Here is a 25,855-nt window from a genome sequence, read left to right as displayed (position 1 = left end):
ATACGATTAATTCTGTAAGATTCCCTTCCATGAACTCTAGAGGGCAGCCAAGACAAAGAGAGGATCAAATGGACAGATCCACTGTGGTTATTACCAACTAATTCTGTCCAAGTACTTATTGCCTTTGAAGACACTTGGTGTTATGGGGAGGTGAGGGGGCTAGAGGGAGAAAGGAAACTATTCCATTAACTTACACAGAACAAGAAAAATAGATAAAGGTTCAGTTTTCCCATAACCACTTTTCTTACCACTATCTTCTACCTGTTCTGCTGGAATTTTTAACCAGCCCGTCTAGAATAACTGAGATTACATTTTACTCAAGGAGATTTCTGAACAGGATAAGACTGTTTGCTTTAGCTCTTTTGAAAGAGAAACAAACAAATGTTTCTAATGATACTCTTAATAACATATACCTGAGCCAGTAAAAGACTAAATTTGTGTTTATGTGGACATACAATATACATTTTTTTAAATAAACTAAGACTTCAGCTTTGAAACTAAAAAATGTATTAAACATGCACACTAAATAACAACAATAAAGATTCATATAGCACTTTCAGTTACCAGGTACCACTCTCAACACTTTACATATATATTAAGTTAATCTTCATTACAAATCTCTAAGGCAGATACTATTATTAACACTACTATTAGATAGATATATGAGCAAATTGAGGGGGATGGGGGGATTAGTAACATCCTAATGGTCTCCCATGTATAATTTAAATATAATCAGGTTCTGAGGCTGTACTTGTAACTGTTACACACTCTACCTCTCATGAAACGGAATATCCTTTGTAATATCAAACGTGATATGTCAGTCAGAAGAATTCTTTCAAAAGCTGAAGGCATATGCCAGGACATGTATCAAACTACACTAACAGGTAGCACATCAACCATAATTGATTACCGGTAACAAAAGCACCCCATCAATCACTTCATGAAAACTCATGCATATCAGTCAGGAAAACAAATTTCTTCTTCCTACAAGACCCTTAATTCTCTATTTCCTTCAGAGTTAGTGAAACTTGTTCATACATTTTTTTTTATCCCTGGTACATTTAACAGGCCTACATTTACTCAACTTTACTGCACTAAGATTTTTACAATGACAGGCTACTTGGATCTTGTTTCTTCTTTAAAAAAAAAACCACATCTCTCTGTCTGTCTGTCTCTCTCTCTCTCACACACACACAGGAAAAGGTATAATGGCTGGACATGCAAAGAAATAAAAAGATATGGATTCTCTTCCCTCTTAACCATTCAACTGTAAATATAGCATTAGACTTAACAGTGGACAGGCATGGCAGCAAACATAGGTTAGTGAAAAGTGTGGATGTGAACAGGCTTTCCCAAACTGCTTGCAATGCTTCTGAATACTTTTTCCTCTCCACTGAGTGCTGAAGAATCATTAAAAGAAGCAAGATGTCCTGTTTCTGGAAGCACAGTACAGGCCATTTAGTCTAACCATATACCTAATGTTTGAATCTCTTAAATGACATGCCTTTGGGGTTATCAGACTTTAGCAACTCAACACAGTTCCACTGTGTTGTTAAATGGGAATTCTGACACCACAAAAGTTCTTCCTTCTATTGGCTCCAAAGTTTCTGAACCACCTATCCTCTGGTCTGACATCTACCCTCCCAAAATTCACATTGAAGTCGAATCCTTCCTCTCTGTAAGTGACAACCTGCCATTGCTGGCAACTTATCACTATTTTTTGTTCCAGGCCAATCACCACTCTGCACCCCTTGTCGTTCCAACTAAGATTTTTAAATTCCCTAAACAGCTTACTCTTTTCCCCTCAATTTTCTCCCACTGCTCAAAGTTCTCAAAGTAGAGAGCTGAATATAAATATCCAGGTCTGCCCAGAGTGTGCCAGGCCCTCACTCAATAAATATCTGCTGCAGAATAAAGGAACAATATCTCTCTTTTATTCTGGCCAATTATGCTTCCATTAATGAACAAGGATCACAGGAGCTCCTTTGTCAAAACATTTTACTACCAATTAGTACTCAGTTACAATCATCTTAAACTCTTTAATCTTCTTTATACATAACCTGGCAATAAGTCATGCTCTTCACTTCTGTGTACTCTTACAGTTGTAATTTGAATCTCATAAAGGAATCAAGTGTTTTATTCCTTTGAAAATTTATCTGGCTAATTTCAACCCATCATTTCAGATTGTTCTGTATTCGAAATATGTCATGTAATGTCAAAACTACATCACCATCAGCCAGTCGGCAGGCAATTAGTCCAAGCCACTGATAAAAATGCTGAAATGAGACAGTCAAGGAGAGAAGAACCTTGTACAACATAATATTATCTCCAAGCAATCTGTTTAGTCTTCTTTCACTAGTATGGCCCACTAGTATGCCAGGAAAATGGAAGAGGAAGAGGCCAGCGCCATTTGAGGTGATACTTTGGGTAGCTCCAAAGGGCTAGGATACCTTGAAAACAAGAGGCTGACTTTATAGGGGATTCAAGATTGCTGATCTTCACAGAAACACTGTAGAAGCAAAAAAGAAAATGTTACCTCTGACACAGTATTTATACCTTTACCATAGTTTCCTGGCCAACAACATCTGTCATATTGCTTTTTGAAGATGATGTCCATTTCTCTTTTTTTTGGTGGGGGGGGGGGTGTTGTTGGCAGGGCGGGGGGCGGGGGGGGGGGGGTATGTGCTGTGCAACCTGCAGGATTTTAGTTCCTTGACCAAGGACTGAATCCAGGCCCTGCAATGAAGCCAACCACTGGACCTCCAGGGAATTCCCAAGATGCTGTCAATTAGAATATAACATTTCTTATGAATCTGTTCTCTAACATCATCAAAAGACAAAGACATCTCTAAAAAAAAAAAGTATATAATAGTCAGAAATTCTTCGAAAAATACCTATTTATTTTCAGCAATTATAAAAAACTTATTCAGTCACATTAGTTCTTCCAAAGTCTAAAACCACTGAGTACTTATTAATTTGCAAAGCAATAAAAACATATCAAAACTATGCTTCTGAAATCCCTAGTTTTTTGCATATGTATTGATAGTTCAACCTACTGGAGGGATAAACAGTAAGATTCTCAATTAAAAATTTTTAGGTTAATATCATTTTTTTAAAAAAAGCATGCAAGGAAAAATAATAGTGTTATGATTTTCTGATGAGCTAGAAAAAGACAAGGGGTAAAGAGTATGGCAGAAAGTGAAGAGAAGCTAAAAAGCCTCTTGATGAAAGTAAAAGAGGAGAGCGAAAAAGTTGGCTTAAAGCTCAACATTCAGAAAACGAAGATCATGGCATCTGGTCCCATCACTTCATGGGAAATAGATGGGGCAACAGTAGACACAGTGTCAGACTTTATTTTTGGGGGCTCCAAAATCACTGCAGATGGTGACTGCAGCCTTGAAATTAAAAGATGCTTACTCCTTGGAAGAAAAGTTATGACCAACCTAGACAGTATATTCAAAAGCAGAGACATTACTTTGCTGACTAAGGTCCGTCTAGTCAAGGCTATGGTTTTTCCTGTGGTCACGTATCGATGTGAGAGTTGGACTGTGAAGAAGGCTGAGCACCAAAGAATTGATGCTTTTGAACTGTGGTGTTGGAGGAGACTCTTGAGAGTCCCTTGGACTGCAAGGAGATCCAACCAGTCCATTCTGAAGGAGATCAACCCTGGGATTTCTTTGGAAGGACTGATGCTAAAGCTGAAGCTCCAGTACTTTGGCCACCTCATGCGAAGAGCTGACTCATTGGAAAAGACCCTGATGCTGGGAGGGATTGGGGGCAGGAGGAGAAGGGGACGACACAGGATGAAATGGCTGGATGGCATCACTGACTCGATGGACGTGAGTCTGAGTGAACTCCGGGAGATGGTGATTGACAGGGAGGCCTGGCGTGCTGTGATTCATGGGGTCGCAAAGAGTTGGACACGACTGAGTGACTGAACTGAACTGAACTGAAAGAGTCCACATAATGGGATATCACTCAAGTACAAATCAGATGTTCTGCTGACTTAAAACAATTTATAATGAAGGTTATTCATTTAAAATTCTTTGTGTTTTCCTGCACATACCCTATATTATCAGATAATTTAGATTTCACTAAGAATTAGGAGATTAGACCTAAGGAATTAAGCCCTATAGCTGAGCTGTTCAATAGGCTGCCACTAATCATATGTGGTTACTTAAATTAAAATTTAATTAAAAATTCAGTTCTTAGGCCACAACGCATAATTCAAGCACTCAACAGCAACACACGACTAGTAGTTGCCACAGTGAGCAGCACGGATACAGAAGATGGGCCTCATCACACAAAGGTCTATTAGACAGTGCTCCTCAGAGGCGCATGTCAGATGGAGGAATGAAGTCCCTAAGGATTCTGTCAGGAACAAGCAAGGATTCTGTCAGATCACAATGCAGAGTCTGGGAGACAGAAACATCCTTGTAGAACACCTCATTCACAGGTAAAAATAGCTCGGTGAAAGGGGAAGGTATCTCACTGCTAAAGGAAACTGACACTTACCACGGGCCTAGTATGTGTCAGACACTGTGACAGGCAGGTACTTTTAATTATCACAATGCCCTTAGGAAATGCATGCTCTTATTATAATACTTCAGTATTACTTCGTGTTTTACCCATTTCACAGATCAAGCTGAGGTCAAAGGTCAGTTTACAGTAAAGGTTAGACTGAATCCCAGCTATGACAACTCCCAACCTATATTTTCGTCACTGTCTCTGCTGCCACTCTGTAACTCCTTGTGAGTTAGGTACCAGATAAAACTGCCCATCACTGGCCTACATTAAGCTCTGAAAAATACAAGAGTTCTGGTAATAAAACTGCACAGATGCTTAGTCAGATTTTCTATCCATTAAACTCTGATATGCAAGGTCTGGCCCTAGAGGCAAATTCAAAACCTTCATTTAGTTTATTTTCCAAATCTAAGAAACTGCCTAGAGCAATACAAAATTTCTCTACCAGGGACCAGGACATCAATTTTAACTGCACAGCTCTGAGTACAGAAACCTTTAGAGGTCATAATAGAGAGGATGGAATACAAGCCAACTGTTTCTTCCTTTTTAAAAAATCATTTTGCCAAAACAACCAAATTACAATAGGAAAACATGCATAGTTTCAACGCCTGCCACCAGGTAACAATTCTTTGATGCCAAACACTGTTAAGTTTTATGAAGTTTATTATTTATTAATGCTAAATCCAATTCCTTTGAACACTATGTGAACTAAAATCATATATCAATATACTGCAAAATGTTTTTGTTCCATGAACAATTTAAATTACCTCAAAATGCAAAGACTCTTCAGCCATGGTATAAAACCAACACTTGATAGTTCTTGTGAAATTCAAAAGTAGAATAAGGACAGGAACATCAGTAACTTTAAACCACAGCTGCACAATCCTCAAAGACCAGATCTACATTATACCAAGCCCCTTGTTTTAGTTCTGGGTGTACGTTCTGTTCTTTCAGCTTCTAGGTACCTCGGGATTTTCAAACACTGGAATAAAAATAGTTGACATATTTCTAAAGCCAAGAGTGTTTTGCATATAAAATAAGTTAGGACTGCTTCTTTTGCTGTTATTCTAAGCTAAAGCTCTCTTCAGATTATAAAGTGCAAAAAGAGTTCATTACTACGCCAAAGACTCCCCACAAAAGCCAAAAATTCACTGTACCAGGAAGATGATGCGGCTGGCACAACCTTACTCAGAACACAGGATCCCCCTGACTTGAGGGACTCAAACAGAGTCCTGGTGGGGCTCTTAAGAAGATCACGGAAAGATCTGTTAAATGAAAGCAGTTCTAAGAAACAAACACTTCCTACACCAGTTTCTTGGTTCTCTTAAACTAAAAATGTTTACTACCCAAAATCCTGTTGTTCCACTTCAATTTTGACAACTTCATCTCACAAAGAAGAAAAAAAATACATAAGTTCCAGATTACTCAACTGGATGACGGCGTTTTCGTAAGGAATTTCCTTCAAATAGCTCATCTAAATAACTATTCTTTTTTCTTTGCAACGTTTTGCCAACTAAAAATTGGCACCTGCCATCTGCCTCCATAAGGACTAAATCAGACTGCTGCAGCCACTGACCTTCAACACACCCTGAAAGGAGTTCAGGGTGGAGATCAAGAATGAGGCCCTCTGTGCTCTGGGAAAAACTGGCAGAACAGGCCTTAGGAAGATAGTTTCAGAAGAAGCAACTCTTACACCTCACAACTAGAAAAGCACTAAAATTATCTGTGGTGATGTCTGCTCCTCATGACTAGCAGTAACCTTCATGAGACTAGCAACAGAGTCTAGCAACAATCTTCTCCAAAAAACTGTGCGCTTGATTGAATGTACTCCCCTTTCACCAAAAATCACTATACACTGATCCTCCCCGCTGCCTCTTTGCAGCAGTTTCTCAGAGCTATCTAAGATGCTGTCTCCAGGGCTTTTAATCCTCATTTGGCCGCAAGTAAAACTTAATCCACAACTCTCACCTTGTGCATCTTTTTTTAGTCAACAGTTTATGGAAACAATTGTTACTAAACATCTATGGAAAGTTATATATGTACTACAGGACTTTAGAAACATCAAAACATTATCCAGCACCAAACTGTTTCATAAAAAGAAAAAAAAAATGAGATCAAAGCATTGAAAGGATACATGATTGGAAAGGTAGCCAATGACAAATAATGTAATAAAGGAGAACTGAGCAATCTATTCACTAATTCTAACTAATCAAAACTGACTCCAACCCTTGATTTAATTCTTTCTGGCCAAAGCAAACAGCTACAGATGGGAAGAAAAAAAAAATGGGGGTCTTCATTCAACTTTGAGTCTTAATCACGAAAAAAAAAAAAAAAAAAATCCCAGGACATAAAATATTTTCCCTAAAAAAATCTCTTTTCTGTATGCCTTCAACATTTGTTTTCAACAGTACTGCTTTCATTATGCAAGCCTCTCTATGTCTTGTTTCGAATCATGAGCATCTCCTTCTCCATGAAACTCTCAGGGTTTAGGTCTGAGGAGATGTCTTAAACACAGACTTCAGCCAGTCATTCTTAAATGAGAAATAGTACCACTTCCATACAGGGTATCTGGAAACGTATGGAGGTATTTTTTTCATTTTGTTTCTTAAACTGTCACTGTAGGAATTCCACTGGCATGTATTAACCCAAAGGTTGCTAAAGGAACTGCAATAGAGAGAGCAATTTTTCATAACTGGTTATTCCATCCAAAATGCCAATACTAATTCTATAGGAAAACAAGCCAAACTGGCCCCTCCATCCATGAATACAAGATGCATACTCTTCCTACGAAGTCCTCGAAGGCATCCCACAACACTGGTTCAAGCTTCCTGATGCCCACAGTCCCACTCCAACCACTCTCTCCCCTGCTCCACGTCTCCAAAGTAGCTACTGCAGCAGCCTAAGCCAATGCTGTATATTTCCTTACTTAATTCTGTGAGGCACAAGGGAAAAAAATTTAATTTGTGTTGAAAAAGGAAAACTATCAGAGTAAAAGCAGCCAGCTACCTGAAGTTTTCAGATCCAAAAGCAATGCTCTGGGTTTATGTTGTATCTCAATAACCCATCTTCAAGAACCATTGTGGGTTTCTTGATAATGGATAAATAATAAATATACACACATATATAGTTCTACCTTTTAATGGTTGAAATATGCTGGAATTTCACAACCATCATCCTACAGATAAATAAAGGACTTATCTGACAATACATTTTCTGAGACACATTACACATGAAAAATGATTTCAGGATAGAAATTCACCTTTTCTCAGAAAGATTTCTTAAAAGTTTTGCTTGGTTGTTAAATTTTTTAAAAAGATAAAATGCATCACAAGCCTTTAGACTCAGAAGAAAGTTTTTAAGAACTAGATTTTCCCAAAGCTGACAATATATAAAGGTTTAAACATCCCAATTTGAGGACCATTGCAACTGAACTCAAGTAATAGAAACACTAAGCCTTGTATCAAGGCGCTCAGAAACTTTTTTGCTGAGTCATTAGTTTTTTCACTCTGTGTCTTCAACAGAGATCTTTCAGCTTTCTCTCTGTCAGGAATTTCTGGCTTTATCCCTGATTAAAATGTAAACCTTGACTCTATGGCTCTTGAGTAGATTTGCTATTTTTTAAAAAATGTATAATCAATCTTTTTTAACCTAAGAGGTTATCTTTTTTCATAATTAGTAATCTTATCCACCAGATTCATAGTATATGCCAAACACTCCACTAATCATGTTATTTGTATTATCTCACACATATCTTCGCATTAGTGCAAGGAGGGTACTGATACTATCCCCCCCGTTTTGTAGATGAGAAAACGGAGCCTGAGAGCAGTAAGCACTTTACCCAAGACCACCAAGCTATAAACCGAGGTCCAGCTGACACCGAATTCCAAGCTCTTAAAGCACTTCACAATGCTACCTTTATCAAGTAAAAACTACCCCAAGTTTTATTTCTTTATCAATTCCAAAGAACTGCCATCCATTTCATACAACCACCTCTGAGTTCTCCTGCAAATATCTTTTTTAACACCTCAGAATTTATTTGGTTTTTACATCATCTAGATTGGAAAACCATATTTTGAGAAGTAGAGCCTTTTATTAAATCACTGCTAGACAATTAAAGGTTTCAATTAAGTAACATCCAATACGATACCATAGGTAAACACTGCTAATATTTCTTTCATTTTATCAAACCATACTAAGTTGCATGACAATATTAAAAATAGCTAACACTTACTGGCTGCTGATTTTATGTCAGATGACTTACATATATTATCTCTAATGTAAAGAGTATTTATCCCCACTTTACACACAAGGAAACTGAGGCTAAGAAAAATAACTGCTTAACTCAGCCGGTTACACAGTAGATCTTTCAGATTTAGAATTTAGATGAGCCTAGGCTCTTTCTACCATAAAATGAGAAAATGTTTCAGAATACTTCGGAGAAAACCCCTGTAACTCTTTTTCTTTCTCTCAAACCATTCCCTCTAGTATATTCCTGCTAAATAAACTAGTGTCTGCACACACATTTTTGAAATTTTAATTTACATAATAACTTCATTTAAAAGAATAGGCTAAAAATAAATAAGGTATCAATTTTCTGTATTTGCTAAAAATAAAGATAACTATGCAGCAAATGAATGTATATTATTGTTTATCAATTTATTAGGTCTACGTTAGTAACAGATTAAATGGTTTTAGAAATACTAGTACTATTATATACACATCAGTACAAGTTACATCAGAAAGTTAGTTAACAGAAAACTCTTAGAATGTTGCCTATTCCATTCAGTTAAATTTAAACTTACTGCAGATATCCACAAAATCTATAAGGGCTTAATATACCTAAACACTTTCAAAGTTCTCTATAAATTCAGAGCAACTTTTTTTTTTTGGAAAGTAAAGAAACTCTTTATTATTAAACTGTGTTGTAAAAAGAAGAAAATTGGTTTGCTAATAACAAAATGCTATGAAATCAGTGAAAAATAAAGAGAACTGTATTAAATCAGAGCAAAACTACTCTTTTTCTGGGGGGTGGGGGTCAACCCACAAGGTATGTAGGATCTTAGTCCTCCAATCAGGGGTGGAACCTGCACCCTCTGCATGGGAAGTGCAGAGTCTAAACCACTGGACCACCAGGGAAGTCCTGAAGCCACTCCTCAAGAGGAGCTTGAGTGGGTCCATGGAATGGCAGCATTCTCAGAGCCAGAAACTACTAAAGCCCCCACCTACTAGTTCAGGGTAATAGTGAAGGGGCAAGGGTACAGTACCTGATGATGGGCAGGTCGAGGCCCCGCTGCAAACTGAGAAAAGGAGGGAAAACAAACACAAAAGGAAAGGCACAAAGAGTCAGAAACACCACAACAAAAAACCAAAATTTCACACAATATGCTGAAAGAAATAAAACCCACAAGAAGAAAAAAAACACAAACAGTCAAAGCTTTGCTGCAGGACAGTGACAGACAGGTACTGAGAAGATTCAACAAGTTAACACCTCTATCAGAAATAGTTTGCCATTTATCAGCTGGGAGAGAAACAGCTAAGCTGTCATGCACATAAGAGTGCTTCTCTGATAGGAATTTTTTTTAAACCCTAAAATAAAACAAAAGAAAGCTTGAAACACTAAGTGGTTATATTAAGACAAACATATGAAAAGTCAACTATGCTTATGCAACTGATAAAACTGGAGGGAATGAGAAATGCTTTCCCATTACAAGAAATAGCCAGGAGGTAATTATAATGTCCAGCAGAAAATAAAGAATGTAACAGGACAGAGCTCAAATTTACTTAAGTTAAACAGGGTATCTCACATATGAAATGGAAATTTCACTATCTTCGTTTCTTGGAGTTAAAGACTAAAATTTATCATATATATTATAAATATATAAACATATAAATAAATATGTATTTATAATATATAAATGTAAATATATAAATAATTATATTTATTTAAATTCGATGAACTCGTAAAGTTAAATACCAGGCATATCGAAGCAGAGGTAAAGAACACCATCCTTTAACATGATTAGTCAAAGTGGTACTCTTACAAGCTCAAGAAGAAAAAAAAGAGTAAGAGAAGTCAGATCTCTCAATTACTATGTAGACACAACAGCACGGACTGCATACTCGTACCTGCTGCTATCTGATATCGAACAAAAACAAAAGAAAACAAAACTTTTTAGGTAAACCACAGAGCATTTGAAAGAGGATAATATATATTCCAACTCTCACTTTCCCTAACTGAGAATGGAGGAAAAAGCTTTTTCACCCATAAAATTTTAAATACAAAATCTCTAGGATCAAATAACTCATCAGAGCAAAATCAGACTTTCAATGTGATTTTACTAAAAAGAAAAGAAAAATTATTCAGGCACCTACTGGCTACCTACACGTTAACTACTGAAATGTTAACCATTCTCTTTAACAGTTAAAAGAAAATATTTAGTAAGCCGTTTTGAATGCAAACCACACAAGGGTTTTATTTAAAACATTTAAGGAGCTAAAATATGTATCTTCTTTCAGTTGTTTAATTTCCAATAGAGCCTTCCTTCCATTAGCGCGTTACTATGGGTGAGCAAGACTGAAGATGAACTAAGAAACAAGTCCCTGTACTCAGAATTTAAGTTACCAGAATTATTTCCTCAACTGTCACTATTGAATATTAAAAATTTCAAGAAATTGCAGTAGGTCACATGCCACAATGTAGGAGATGAGTGAAGACAGCTCTAATCAAGAATTTACCTTAGAAGCTAAAATGTTACCTATTGCTCAAGTAATGAAAACTGTTTTAACACATTTTGAAATTATTCAGTATAACTTAACAAGCTCTCCATGCCTTATAGGATCAGGGCATGTTAGTCAGCCATTATTCTTGCTAAAAACCATGTAAAGTAGTTTTTCAGGATGATGATAATGGCAGCAAGATTTCTTGCAAAACATTTTCTCTTCAAAGAAACTGAAGTCTTATATTTTCAGTTTTCTAACTATGAAAAGAAAATAGATCATACCTCTAACTATGGACATCAAGTTTCAAGAACAGGTAATATTACCCATGTGGTATTCACATAGAGGGTGGGAGTGTGACGTTTCTTCACGACACTTTCGAAGGAAATGGGAGAGAAGGGCCATGTTAAAAAATTAACCTTAGTACAGTAGTACCTGTCTTATCACTGTTCCACAGAAAGGCCCCATTTTTTAGGCTCTACAATAAAATTGAAACTTTATATATTTGGAATATTCCAGTCAAAAGGGAACTTCCTATGAGCCTTATACCTTGTACCTCATAAAATTATACAAATATTAAAAAAATAAAAGTTAGTGGGAAAGTACCCTAGTCTATTTTGCACTAGTCACCATTGGCTATTGAGTTTTTCATTTGTAATGACAATAGTCTTAATCCTACAGGTAACTGTAAGCAACAGAACAAACTGTAATTGCTGCTGGCTTATATTAAAAATAAAAACTTTTGCTTCTTTTTTCTAGGAGGGGTTTTTAAGATGGTAAGGACTGTAGATACTAAGGAAAGCAGCCTTCTGTGAACTCAGATCCAATGTTAACGCCACCCACGCTCCCTCTCACCCACTCACTCATCTGGGCACAGTTGGTAACTGAGCATGACCAATATTTATTGACATACCTTTGGCACTTAGCACCACAGAATATAAAAATAACCAATGGTTACAGGTTATTGCAAAAGCCAAACTGTACCCCTCCCCCCATTAGGCATTCAATGATTTCACTATTTTGGAGGCTAAATAAATTACAGTTAAAATAGTTCCAATACAACCAGAAAATGGAACAGATAGATAGTTTTTCAATTTAATTTTCTTTTTTTACTTTTAAACAAAACTGCCAACAACATACAAGTATCAAGCAGAAATACAGGCACAAAGATCACCTCAAGGAGGGAGGGGGGCCACTTGAAGCCAGTTGGATTGCAAAGGCAGCTGTCCAGGGAAGAACAGAGAAGCCTAAACTGTGCAATTGCCAATGGCCCATTAATGCAGAAATAGAATGGAGTAAGCTTTAGCTGCTCTACAAAGCCATGGGAAAAGTCCCTTCCTGAGTGCAACAGCTTACCTCTCCTCACCAGTTGGGGTAGCTGTGGGATGGATGAGACTGGACTATGGCAACTTGGGATGTGAGAAGAAAATGCAATCCTGCCAAATTCCAAACCCAACTTCACCCTCCCAGCACCAACACAAACGAAATAAAGAAAACTGGACCCAAAACAATAAGCAAGAGCAGCGCAGGGTCTGCTAGTCTTGCACTTGTTTTGGGGTATGTGATGGAATGTTATGTGTGTGGTTTTTAGTAATGGGGTGGTAATGGTCACTAGCAGAGCAGATGGCAAAAACTGCATAGAGGATAGTATCTGAAGATAGTTTATGACCACAGAAAATGGCTGACAACTATAGACAGTTTTCCCTTTGATAACCAATTATAAAATGAAAGAGGGAAAAAGAAGCCTTTTAAAAAGAAATTTAATCTCTTAAAATCAAATTCATCTCAAAGGGATATCCCTCTAAACCCCAAATTACTCCTATCTAATTCCCAATAGAGAAGACCCACCCAATTTGTTATTCTTTTCCCCATAATGCCTGGCAAAAACTGCCATGCCAGGTTAGACTTTCAGAGAGGATGCAATCAATGCACTTGTGTTCATCAGCCAATAAATGGATGTGGTCAAAAATAATGCGTGCCGGAGGCACCACTGCCTGCAAGAAGTACAGTTTGTTATATTGCTTACAATGCAGTATTTTATCCAGCCTCTTCCAGCCAAGGACCTGTAAACGGGAGTCTGTTCCAAAACCTTCCTCCTCTTCCAGTTGTCTGTGCAATGTATTGGCACTGTTCTGCTGGGCTGTCAAAAAAACTGGTTTAGAGATGCAGCTCTTCAGTCAGGTTTTGCGCCAGTTCTAACCATGTAAATTCTTTTCTTTCCCAATAATTATACAAGGCGTAGAGGGGTTAAAAAGGCCATAGAATTCTTTGCAATAACAGCTTACCATAATGTTCCATGTTTAGTGATTAGAACTGGGGCCTATCTAAAGTAATCTGGCGAGATCTCAAGGCCCAACTCCAAGTGGTCAAGTGTCCACATTCCCAACCACTCTCAGAACAAAACTTGCATCAGACATCTTGTTGACCATTGCAGCAAAAAAGTAAACAAACAAACAAAAAAAACCAGACAAGCAAACAAGCAACTAGGACCAAAGTCCCACCTCTTTAGAATGGTTCCTCCACCCCCGGGGGAGAACCAGGATCTAAGAAAAGGGATTGAAGAAGAGGGCAACAGGGAAAGGAAGGTAGGAAGAGGATAAAAGAGAGATTACATCTTGGAGAAGTCTATGACCTTGCAGTTCTTTGAGGAATTCTGTCATCTACTTCAATATTCCTAAATTCATGCATAAAATCAAATGAACAGAAGCTAATGCAATGAAATAGTCCTGTACTACAGGCAAAAAAGCAAAGGTGGAGAACCAAAAGAAGATCCCTGTACTCAGAAAAACACAGAGCGGAGATACAAGTTGGGGTGTGAGAGACAATGAGATGTTACAGAAGCGTCTACTAGCAAACGCTAATCATGCAGGGCAGGAAACACCATTCTCAGGAAAGGACTGCTGAAGCCACTGCACACTTTTGTGAAACAGAGGATGAACCTTGAGTAAATTCTCTGTCTTTGCCATACTTATTGCAATCCATGTAAAAGATGAGCAAAGAGGATGACAGCATTTATACTTCTATGACAATTTATTTACCATCTGAAGAAATAAATACACCATTGGTGTAAGTCATGCATATGTCCACACAGTCAAATAGTTAGAACTGATCTAGTAATACTGATTCAAAAGTTGTACTTCCCTAGGCACTGGAATGTCAGAGTCCCATTAATGAAATGTAATTTATTTTCAAAATCATGCTTTACACGTCTCCTGAATTTTGAACGATACAAACAAAAACTCAAAAGCTGAAATGAAGTGAACTTGAATGCAACCAGAACTTGAATGACACAGAAAAGTAAAAGGACAAAAAAAAAAACAGGGGAAAGGCTCCATTTGTTCTTTTCTTAATAAATTTAAATAATTCCCATAGAAAAGGTCTGAAAATGCAATGCTATCCAGTAATAACAGTAATAATAATTTTAAAAACTGTCTTTGTAATAAATCTCTAAAATCAAATAAAAATATGAACCAAAATAACCTAAGCTACAACAAACACAAACATTGGAGAACATTTTCTAGAACAACCTTCTACTTACTTACCGGAGAACGGGTTTGAGGTTGTGAATTCATTGTCTGAGGAGCTTGAGGATAGACCAACGTGGTTGGACCTGCATTCTGTCCAGAGGGATAAGGGGTCTGTCAAGGAATGACAAGAACAGTATCATACTGTGAGTAAATATGGCACGGGTAACTTAATTCCAAAGAGTTTAAGAGTTTAGAAAAGTGTTCATTCATGTGGTTTACAGCTCTGTTTTTAAAGACCTAACTTTATCACAATATCCAGCAATTCAGAATCAGTGCAATCTTTGTAGAATTTATCTTAAATCTCTAATGAGAAACAATTTCATCACACAACTCAGAATGGTGAGCAATTTAAAACTGATGAATAATTTATTTCAGACTGGTTGACTACAGTTAACTGATGCCTCAGAAAGTGAACCTGCAGATAACATGGGGAACACTACCTTACTTTCAATATATAGTTAGTGGTATATTGCAGCCATGAAATTAAAAGATACTTACTCCTTGGAAGGAAAGTTATGACCAACCTAGATAGCATAGTCACCACAGATTTTACTTACACTTTTCCATTTCAAATACCTTCAAAGTTATCACAAAGATTTACTTCTCCAAGGATGTGTACATGAGTACTTTATATTTACCTGGCAATCCAGTTCATTGTAGAAGTTTACAAGAGGTACAGACATAGTCTCCTTTTCATTACTATTTTCAAGTGTCAATGAAAGCTCCTAGGTTAGTCATTTTTATTAACTGGACATACTGACAAAAAATAGGAAATGGTGGTAACTGATAACCTGTTAAGGAAATGCCAGTGAAGGAAGACAAGCTAATCAAAACACACGTTGTACTGCATATATAACCCTTAAGAATAATAACTATTTAAAAAACAGTAACTGGGACAATTAAAGATAGAAATTTGAGAATGAATTCCATGTAACACAGAACATACTAAGAGCATCTTAGGTCCAGATGCTGACAGTATTCAAAATAAGGGTATGTGAAAAAAATTAGTAAGAAGCTTCAATTTTCAAAATATGAAAGAAGGAAATTAAGCAAACAATTATAGAATTTAGAGAGCTCTTAATATGCTTCACATGCAATTCAAAGCACTTCGCACACTACATGGAGATGAAAGGTTAGCATTCCTGCTTTAAAACGCTCACTTCCCCTTAAATAAATAATAACAGAAAGACGAAATTCATACTGTGCATGTGTGCAGACACACACAAATCTAATTTAAAAATTGAGCAGCCATAGCCTTTCAGGCATCTATCAGATTTGATACTCACCCAATTTAAAATAAGCTTGTACATTTACTCCACAATTCCATCTCAAAAAATTTACCCTAAGGATAAATTCATGATGGCAAAGAATAAAGAAGAACTACATATTCCATTTATAAAAGAGAGGTTAAAGTACACTATATTCAACCAAAGAGAGAATGTAGTGTAATTTTTGAGGTAAGGAAAAAATGAGGAAAATCTATATAAACTATCATGGAAAGATATCTATAGTATTAGTGACATAAGCAAATCACAGAATTAGTCAGAATAAAAACCCTGTTTGTACAGTATTTTTCGATATATACAAACAGGATACTTAAAAAGATGTCTTGGGACGATATATAGCACACTTAAAATTGCTATTTCACAGAAATGTTACTGAAAGAGGGATATACGATACAAATTGTAGGTTTTATTTTATATACTGTGTATCAAAAGCACAGCTGATTTTATTGTGCTTCACATTATTTCACTTCACAGATACTGTGATTTTTACAAATTAAAGGTTTGCAGGAACCCAACATTAAGCATGTCAATCTTTTTTTTATTTTAAGTATAGCTGACTTACAACGTTGTATTAGTTTTCAGGTGATTCAGTTATATATATCTACACGTAATTATTTTTCAGAGTTCTTTTTATTGCAGGTTATTACAAGATACTGAATATGGCTTCCTGTACCACACAAACATGATTATCAACTCTATTTTCCCAGGATCACTTGCTCATTTCATGTGTCTGTGTCACATTTTGGTAATTAATTCTCGGCATATTTTAAACTTTTTCATTACTGTTATTATATTTGCTACGGTGACTTGTGATCAGTGATCTTTGATGTCACTATTGCAATTGTTGTGGGGCAGCATGGATTGTGCCCATGTAAGTCACCAAACTTAATCCACCTGTGCTGTGTGTATTCTGACAGCTCCACTGACAAGCTGTTCCCCCCCCCCCTTTTCTCTTCCTCTCCTTGGGCCTCCCTATTCCCTGAGACCCAACAGTACTGAAATCAGGCTAATGAATAATCCTGCAATGGCCGCCAAGCAGTCAATTGAAAGGAAGAGTCCCATTTTCTCATTTTAAGTCAAAAACTAGAAATGATGAAGCTTAGTGAGGAAAGCATGTCAAAAGCCGAGATTAATATGAAAGTCTGGCCTCTTGCACCAGTTAGGCTGTAAATGCAAAAGAAAAGTTAGTTCTTGAATGAAATTAAATCTACAATTTCATTAGCTACATGAATGGTAAGAAAACAAAACTGCGTTCTTCCTGATGTGGAGAAAATTTTAGTGGTCTGGAAACAAGACTGGTCACAACATTCCTTTAAGCCAAAACCTAACCCAGAGCAAGGTCCAAACTCTCTTAAGTTCTATGAAGACTGAGAGAGGTGAAGAATTTGGAGGAGGAAGGTATGAAGCTAGCAGAGGGGGCTGGTTCATGAAGTTTTAGAAAAGAAGCTGTCTCCATAACATACAAATACAAGGTGAAGCCACACGTGCTGACGTGGAAGCTACGGCAACTTATCTATAATATCGAGCTGAGGTAAGGAATGAACTGCAGATTTTCAGCGTAGACGAAAATAGCCTTCCAGTGGAAGAAGGTGCTGTCTAGGCGGTGCACAACTAGAGAGGAGGACGTTCGATGCCTGGTTTCAAAGGACAGCCTGACTCTCCTGTCAGGGGTTAATGCGTCTGAAGTCCCTGCTTGTTTCACCACTCTGAAGATTCTAGGGCCTTAAGAATTCTGCTATATATACTCTACTTGTGCTCCATACATGGAACAACCAAGCCTGGAGAGCACGTCTCTGGACAATATTGTTTACTGAATATTCTAAGCCCACTCTTGAGATCTAATGCTCAGGAAAAAGATGCCTTTCAAAATATTACGGCATGTTAACAATGCACCTGGTCATCCAAGAGCTCTGAAGGAGATAAACAAGACTTATGATGTTTTCATGCTTACTAACATGACATTCGTTCTGCAGCCCATGACTCACAGGGTAATTGTGACTTTCAAGTCTTACTATTTAACAAATACATTTCTTAAAAATATTTAGCTGCCACAGACAGTGATTCCTCTGCTGGATCTGGGCAAAGTAAACTGAAAACCTTCTGGAAAGGATTCATTATCCTGGGTGCCATGAAGAATCTTCATGAATGATGGGAAGAGGTCAACATATTAACAATAACAACAGTTAACAGGAGTTTGGAAAAAGTTGATTTCAACCTTCATGGATGACCTTGAGGGGTTCAAGAGTTCAACAGAGGAGTCACTGCCGATGTGAGAGAACTAGAATTAGAAGGGGAGCCTGGAGATCTGACAGAATTGCTGCGATCTTGTGATGAAACTCTGACAGATGAGGAACTGCTTTCTATGGCTGAGCAAAGAAAGGGTTTCTTGAGATAGACTCTAGTCCTCGTAAAGATTAGAGAAGATTGCTGAAATGACAATTAAAAGATTTAAAATACTGCAAAAAGTTAGATGATGAATTGGGAGCACATTTTGAAAGGAAAATGGTCTACTGTGGGTAAAATGCTATCCAGCAGCATGGCATGCTACAGAGAAGCTCCTCATGAAAAGGAGTTGACTGAGCAGCAAACATCAATGTTGTCTTATTTTGAAAAACTGCCACAGCCACCTCTAATTTCAGCAACCAGCACCGTAATCGGTCAGCAGCCATCAACCCTAAAACAAGATCCATCAACGAAAAGATTATGACTTTCTGATTGCTCAGTTAAAGCTTTCAATAAAGTACAGCTGACTGCTGAAAAAACAGTCTGTGTGGGTCCAATTACATGTGTGTATTTTTCATTAACTACTACAGTGCCTCGTGTATAGTCACGTCATTATGCTGTACACAGTACTGATACAATGCTGTCTGTCAATTATATCTTAATAAAACTGGGGCAAGTAAGTAAATACTACAGTACTACATAATCTGGGTGGCTGAATCCGAAGAGGTCGAACAAAGGATACAAAGTGCCCATTATGGGACTTGAGCATCTATGGATTTTAGAATCTGCAGTGTGTCCTGGTCTCCAAAGTTGTTCTAGGGTCAACTGTATTTTTTAATTAAAATATGTACACTGACTTTTTTTTTTTAGACATAATGTTATTCTTACACACTATGGACAAGTCATGTATGGATGTGACAGCTGGACTATAAAGAAAGCTGAGCACCAAAGAATTGATGCTTTTGAACTGTGGTGTTGGAGGAGACTCTTGAGAGTCCCTTGGACTGCAAGGAGATCCAACCAGTCCATCCTAAAGGAGATCAGTCCAGAGTTTTCACTGGAAGGAGTGATGTTGAAGCTGAAACTCCAATACTTTGGCCGCCTGATGCAAAGAGCTGACTCATCTGAAAAGACCCCAATGCTGGGAAAGACTGAAGGCAGGAGAAGAAGGGGACGACAGAGGATGAGATGGCTGGATGCCATCACTGACTCAGTGGACAAGGGTTTGGGTAAACTCCGGGAGTTGGTGAAGGACAGGGAGGTCTGGCGTGCTGTGGTCCATGGGGTCACAAAGAGCTGGACACGACTGAGGGACTTGAACTGCACTGAATGGACTACAATATAGTGTTAACATACCTTTTATATGGACTGGGAAGCCAAAAAATTTGTGTGGCTTGCATCACTGCAATATTTGCTTTATTGCAGCATTCTGGAATCAAATCCACAGTATTTCTATGGCATGCCTGTATGTACTTTTCTTTTTTCATGAATCAGAAGAATTGGCTACTTTTACAATAAAAACCCACTGAAGGTAACCTCTGTTTTTCAGTTTCCCTTCATGTGATAGGAACAGTATAAGCCAACTCAAAAATTCAATACAATGTCTACATTTTGTGCACTTTAAATATTTTTGGAAAACAACTGAAATATCTTCTCAGAAATCACAATGAAAACTAAATCAAAAAGATTTATGGAAATTTAATACAAAGAAAAGACTATGCTGTGCCTAAATGTGGCCAATAATATGGCTTCTAGTTTTATAAGCTTCAAGAAATTCACAATTTAATCAACAGACAGACAGATATGCTGTTCAGTTCAGTTCAGTCACTCCGCCGTGTCCGACTCTGTGACACCATGAATTGCAGCACGCCAGGCCTCCCTGTCCATCACCAACTCCCGGAGTTCACTCAGACTCACGTCCATCGAGTCAGTGATGCCATCCAGCCATCTCATCCTCGGTCATCCCCTTCTCCTCCTGCTCCCAATCCCTCCCAGCATCAAAGTCTTTTCCAATGAGTCAACTCTTTGCATGAGGTGGCCAAAGTACTGGAGTTTCAGCTTCAACATCATTCCTTCCAAAGAACACCCAGGACTGATCTCCTTTAGAATGGACTGGTTGGATCTCCTTGCAGTACAAAGTATTTACTCAATCACAGAGTATATTCTCTTGTAGTCATTAAAAATGATACAGAGGGGCATTTGATGATATGGAAAGAATGATATTTAGAGAGAATGTTCAAATATGCACATATATAGACAGAACGTACTGGCAGCATTTCAAACCACTAGGGAAATATCAAAATTACTGTATACATTGTGTTGGGATAACTAGATAATCACCTGATAGAAAGGTAGATATATACCCTCAACTCATGACACTAAAAAAATTTCAGACTGATTAAAAATGTTAGAATGTATACTATGACACTTAAATGGTACTAGAGGCAAATCTCTCTCTATCATCTTAGGGATACTACTTTTAAAATCTGAAAAAAAGACTATCTGCTGCTGCTAAGTCACTTCAGCCATTGTTATAAAAAGTTCTCTTTGTTTTAACAAATTGATTTATAACTATGTGTATACATATATAACATACATGCATTAATTGGCTTCCTTGGTGGCTCAAACAGTCAAGAACATGCCAGCAATGCTGAAGACCTGATTTCGATCCCTAGGTCAGGAAGTTCCCCTGGAGAAGGGGATGGCTAGCCATCCCACTCCACTATTCTTGCCTCGAGAATTCCATGGACAGAGGAACCTGGAAGTTTATAGACCACTGGGTCACAAAGAGTCAGACAAGGCTGAGTGAGTAACACTATAGGCATAAATATATGCAAGATGTGTTTCTTCATTTTTCTTAATTTGCTATTATAGGATATAAATAGTGAGAAACTCTTCTATCAAATAAACGTGTGACATCTAAATCTGGCCAGAGAAGTAAAGATAATACCTTAAAGACTAGACCAGCACTTTGACAGTGTTGGCACCCACAATGCTTCCAAGCATCTTCAACAGCCAATGAATTGTCTTCCTGACAGCTACACAACCAGTGTAAACAGAAATTTCTGTGATGAACTGAAACTCTATAACCACTGGTTTACTTAAATTTTATTCATACACATTTTAATCATTTAGAATTTCACCAGTTTTACACGCACCCAGTTTTTGTGTATATTTAGCTCTCAGCAATTTTATCACATTTGTAGTTTCTATAGTCCCTGCTATAGTTACAATACAGTAAAGAGTCTTCACAAAGATCTTTTGCATTACCCTACAGTAGCCACAGGAACCCTCTTTCCTTCCTTCCTTCAACTCTCCTGCACATAACCCTTAGCAACCACTAACCTAGTCTCCGTGTCTATAACTTGGTCATATAGAGATGTCACAAAAATGTAAGGAAGCAAGGAAGGAAGCTTTAGAAGATGTCTTTTTAATATACTGTGTGACCAATGAGAGAACAAAGCGCTTTCACAGTATACTGAGGTTAGACGGTTGTGTCAAGAAAAAGTACTTATAAGGTTGTTCAAGTAACAAGTTGAATTAGGTGCTTTTTCAAAGTAGTGCCGTGTTTCACTTGAAAGAATAAATAACAGCCGAACTACACTTACCTAGACTTTGATACATGACAGACAGTTTATTGAAAAAGAACAAAGTGAGCCTGTCACAAAGAACATTGAAAGTACTTGTTACCAATGATAAAATTCAACCTTTCAAATGAAAATTCAAATTTTAGAAAATGTGTAACTGTCAGCACATTCCCAACGTAGACTTTCCAGATGAGAATGTGTTTTTTTAATATTGTATAATAAACAGTATGTGAAATATCTACATAACTCAGTCAACCAATATTTTTCAAATGACCCATACACAATCATTTACAAAACACACAAACGAAATAATCAACTCAAGTGCAAGATGGACTAACAGATTTTAACGTAACAGGGCACTAGAAGTTCACTAATATGATTCAGATTCCATATTGCAACTAACGTTTAAGAAACTATCGCTTTCAGTTTCTGAGAAAGCTGTATAAAGTATGCCTGCCTCCCTTTCCCAACCACAGGCCTGTGAAGACTCTTTCCTCATAGACTTCAACTGAAATAACACTGTATGTAACAGATTGAGGGCAGACGCAGACACAATTGCAGTAACTTCTACTAAGCCAGACACTTAAAAATCTGCAACGCTTTGAATAATACAATCCTGCTCATCAACTTTATTTTGGAAAATATTTTTTCATAAAAATACATTATTCATGCTTACAAACTAGGTTTATTTGAAAATTCCTCACTTTTAAGTTTTAATACAATATTAACAAATGTAAAACAAAAAATATTGAGAAATCCAAAAATTTTTATTTAAGTGTATAAAGAAGTCTTAAACCAGAAAGTTTGAGAACACTAACTCAGATAAATGCTAGAACAGAAAGGGATCTTCCTTTACTTCTTGCAAATAAAATGTTAAACATGCATATTGCTTCCCTATCCTGAAGTTTCTTCCTCAAAACTAAACTTTTCCACATTAATGTGGTTTACTGTGAACCTAAAATAATTTCCATCCATACTGTTTCCAGGAACACTGAGCTCCACATAACCACATTCAAAAGAACATGAAATATAGTGGTGTTTTTCTCTGTTTCTCCCTGCCTCAACCCTTACCTGGTCTGGCACAATCTGGAGGAAGATATCCAATACCCAGCTCCTCCTTTAAGACAGAAAGAATAGCGCTTAACTGGCTTGCACCATTCTGGCTTGCCTGGAGTTGGCCTGACAGGGCTGGCTTCTGTCCCCTGACTCAGACCACTGACAGGGACAGTGGCATGGCATGGGTATAAGTCTGGGTTGCTGAAAGGAGTGGCACCTGCTGAATACATGAAGGACATTCAAACCTGCAGGCACCTGGGCAAGAGGTGATACAGAAGGACACAAGAGAAACGGAACACTTAAGGCCCTCAGAAGAAGGCAGGGTCAGACGGACAAACCACAACATCAGAAGAAGCCGTGTATCCCGTAGGACTGGGGGGAACCACACATGCAAGCCCAGGGAAGATGTGTGCACAGAAAACGCCTGAGAAGACCTTGAGCCTTTACTGGGCTGACAGCTGCTAGTCTTCCCCTGCAAGAAGCCAGTTTTCAACTTTACTGGATGGTATGGCTGTTTTTTCAAATGCTCAATTATCAACAGAAGATTACAGGCATATAAATAAATAGGGAAACATGGCACATTCAAAGGAACACAAGAAATCTCTAGAAACTGACCTTAAAGAGAGACAGACTGGGGAGTTACTTGACAAAGACGTTAAAACAATTGTCTTGAATATGCTCAGTTAACTACAGGAAAACACAGAAACCTAAAGGAAATTAGGAAAACAATATACAAACAAAATGAGGATATTAACAAATAAATAAAAACTGTAAAAACAAGTTTACAATCTCTGGAACAGAAAAATACAACTGGCTTTTAAAAATTCACTTGAAAAAGTCAACAGCAGATTCAAAGAGGCAGAAGAAAGAACTGGTGACCTTGAGGAAAAAAGCTTTGAAATTATACCAAGGCTGAGAAGAAAAATTTTTAATATAATGAAAAAAAGTAAATAGAGCCTAAGGAACTTATAATAAGGGACCCAATCAAAAAACTAATATATGTATTATAGAGAAGACAGTAAGGGTAGAGGTTTTATTTGATAAAAATCATGGCTGAAAATGTCCCAAATTTGAGGAAAGACAAGGACATACAAATAAAAGAGACTCAATGAAGTCTAAGTGAAATACATTATAATCCAACTCTTAGAGGGAAAGAAAAAAACACCTGCTAAATAAGAATTCTATATTGCACAAAAGTGTCCTTCAAACATGAGGGAGAAATTTCCAGATAAAACCTGAGGGAGTTCGTTCTCACAAGACTTTCCCTGCAAGAAATGTTAAAGAGAGTCTTTATACTGGAAACAAAGGTACACAAAAAAATAACAAGAAGCCATTAGAACTAAGAAATTCTCCAGTAAAAGGAAATACATGGGCATATTAAAAAAAACCTTTATTATTTTCCTTTTGACTCATAACTCCACTTATTATTACTTTATAGGACTTAAAAACATAGAAGAAATTGTAAAGATATGCTAATGGATACATAATATATAATGAGCCAATCTGTGACACCAATAATGATAAAGTGAGAGGAGGCATAGGTGTAAAGAACTATTTGCAAGTAATTGAAGTTAAGTAGTTATCAGCTTAAAATAGAATGTTACAACTGTGGGATGTTACACGTACTCCCCGCTGTGGCCAAAAAGCAAATATTTGTAGAATATATACGAAAGGAAATGAGAAGGGAATTAAAACATATCACTACATAAACAAAATTAAATGAAAAGCAAGGTAATAAAGGAATAAATGACTTAACACCACCAACAACAAAACAGAGCTCTAAGTCATGTGGGAAAAAAACAAAATGGCAACTGTGAGTCGTTCTCTATCAGTAACTAATTTAAACACAAGTAGATTAAACTCCTGGGTTCAATCCCTGGGTTGGGAGGATCCCCTGGAGGAGGGCATGGCAAACAACTCCAGTATTCCTGCCTCAAGAATCCCCATGGACAGAGGGCTACACTCCACGGGGTCACAAAGAGTAGGACACGACTGCACGGCCAAGCACAGCACAGATCAAACTCGTGTAACTGAAAGAAAGGTTGGCAGAATGGATTTCTAAAAAATAAGATTCAATGGCATACTGTCTACAAAAGATTCACTTTGGACCTTAAAACCCACAGACTAAAACTGAAAGAAGGAAAAAGATATTCCATGCAAAGTAACCAAAAGGGGGCAGGGATAGCTATACTAATATCAGCCAAAATACACATTAAATAAAACACTGTCACAAGAGACAAGGGCATTATATAGAGAAAATGTCAATTAACCAGCATATAACAGCTATAAACATATACTCATCAAGATCAGAAATTCTAAATTTACAAAGCACCCCCTGACAGAATTAAAGGGAAAAAATAGTTCTACAATAAAAGTAGGAGACTTCAAAGCCTTCTTTTCAATAATGGATAGAAGAACCTGAGTTGGGGGGGAGGGAAGAATCAATAAATAGAACCAACTTGGGACTTCCCTGGTGGTCCAGTGGCTAAAAGTCTCCCTGCAATTGCAGGGAACATGGGTTCGACCCCTAGTCCAAGAATCTCCCACATGTCACGAAGCACCCAACCCACGTACGGCAACTACTAACACCAGTGAGCCTAAGCTAGACACCTCAACTCGAGAAGCTGCAGCAGTGAGAAATCTATACACCAAGACAAAGAACAGCCGCCACTCGCCGCAACGGGAGAAGACCTGGCGCACAGCAATCAAGACCGGCACAGCACAACGTAACTAAATTAATCGATTAAGAAAAATGGAGGACTGAAACCAACAGCAGACCACCAGAATCTAAAAGACACGGGCACTGCTGTGATCCGACACAGCAGACAGGCTTCCCTAAGTGCACACAGACTATTCTCCATGACACAGCGCATGCTGGGTCGCAAGATAATTTTCAATGGGTTTCTTACCCTACATTTTCTGATAACAATGGAAT

At 37.5% G+C, this 25,855-nt stretch overlaps 1 protein-coding gene across 5 annotated transcripts in view; it reads right to left on the bottom strand.

Annotated features, from left to right (window-relative positions):
• Positions 1-14,828, bottom strand: part of EIF4G3 (eukaryotic translation initiation factor 4 gamma 3) — a 177,506-nt gene extending 162,678 nt beyond the window's left edge. For 3 of the 5 annotated variants that reach the window (XM_068967767.1, XM_068967766.1, XM_068967768.1), the window contains exons 1-3: positions 14,784-14,813; positions 13,268-13,381; positions 9,789-9,821 (exon numbers count right to left, since the gene is read on the bottom strand). In XM_068967767.1, the coding sequence (XP_068823868.1) occupies positions 9,789-9,821; positions 13,268-13,381; positions 14,784-14,813 (177 nt within the window). Of the gene's footprint in view, positions 1-9,788; positions 9,822-13,267; positions 13,382-14,783 lie in introns of all 5 variants that reach the window. The other 2 variants (XM_068967769.1, XM_068967770.1) reach the window with 2 other exon arrangements.
• Positions 14,829-25,855: the final 11,027 nt, after the last annotated feature.

Source organism: Capricornis sumatraensis, chromosome 3 (assembly GCF_032405125.1).
Source record: "Capricornis sumatraensis isolate serow.1 chromosome 3, serow.2, whole genome shotgun sequence".
NCBI lineage: Eukaryota > Metazoa > Chordata > Mammalia > Artiodactyla > Bovidae > Capricornis > Capricornis sumatraensis.
The sequence above is the reverse complement of the archived record's forward strand: the minus strand, read 5'-3'. Positions and strand labels throughout refer to the sequence as shown.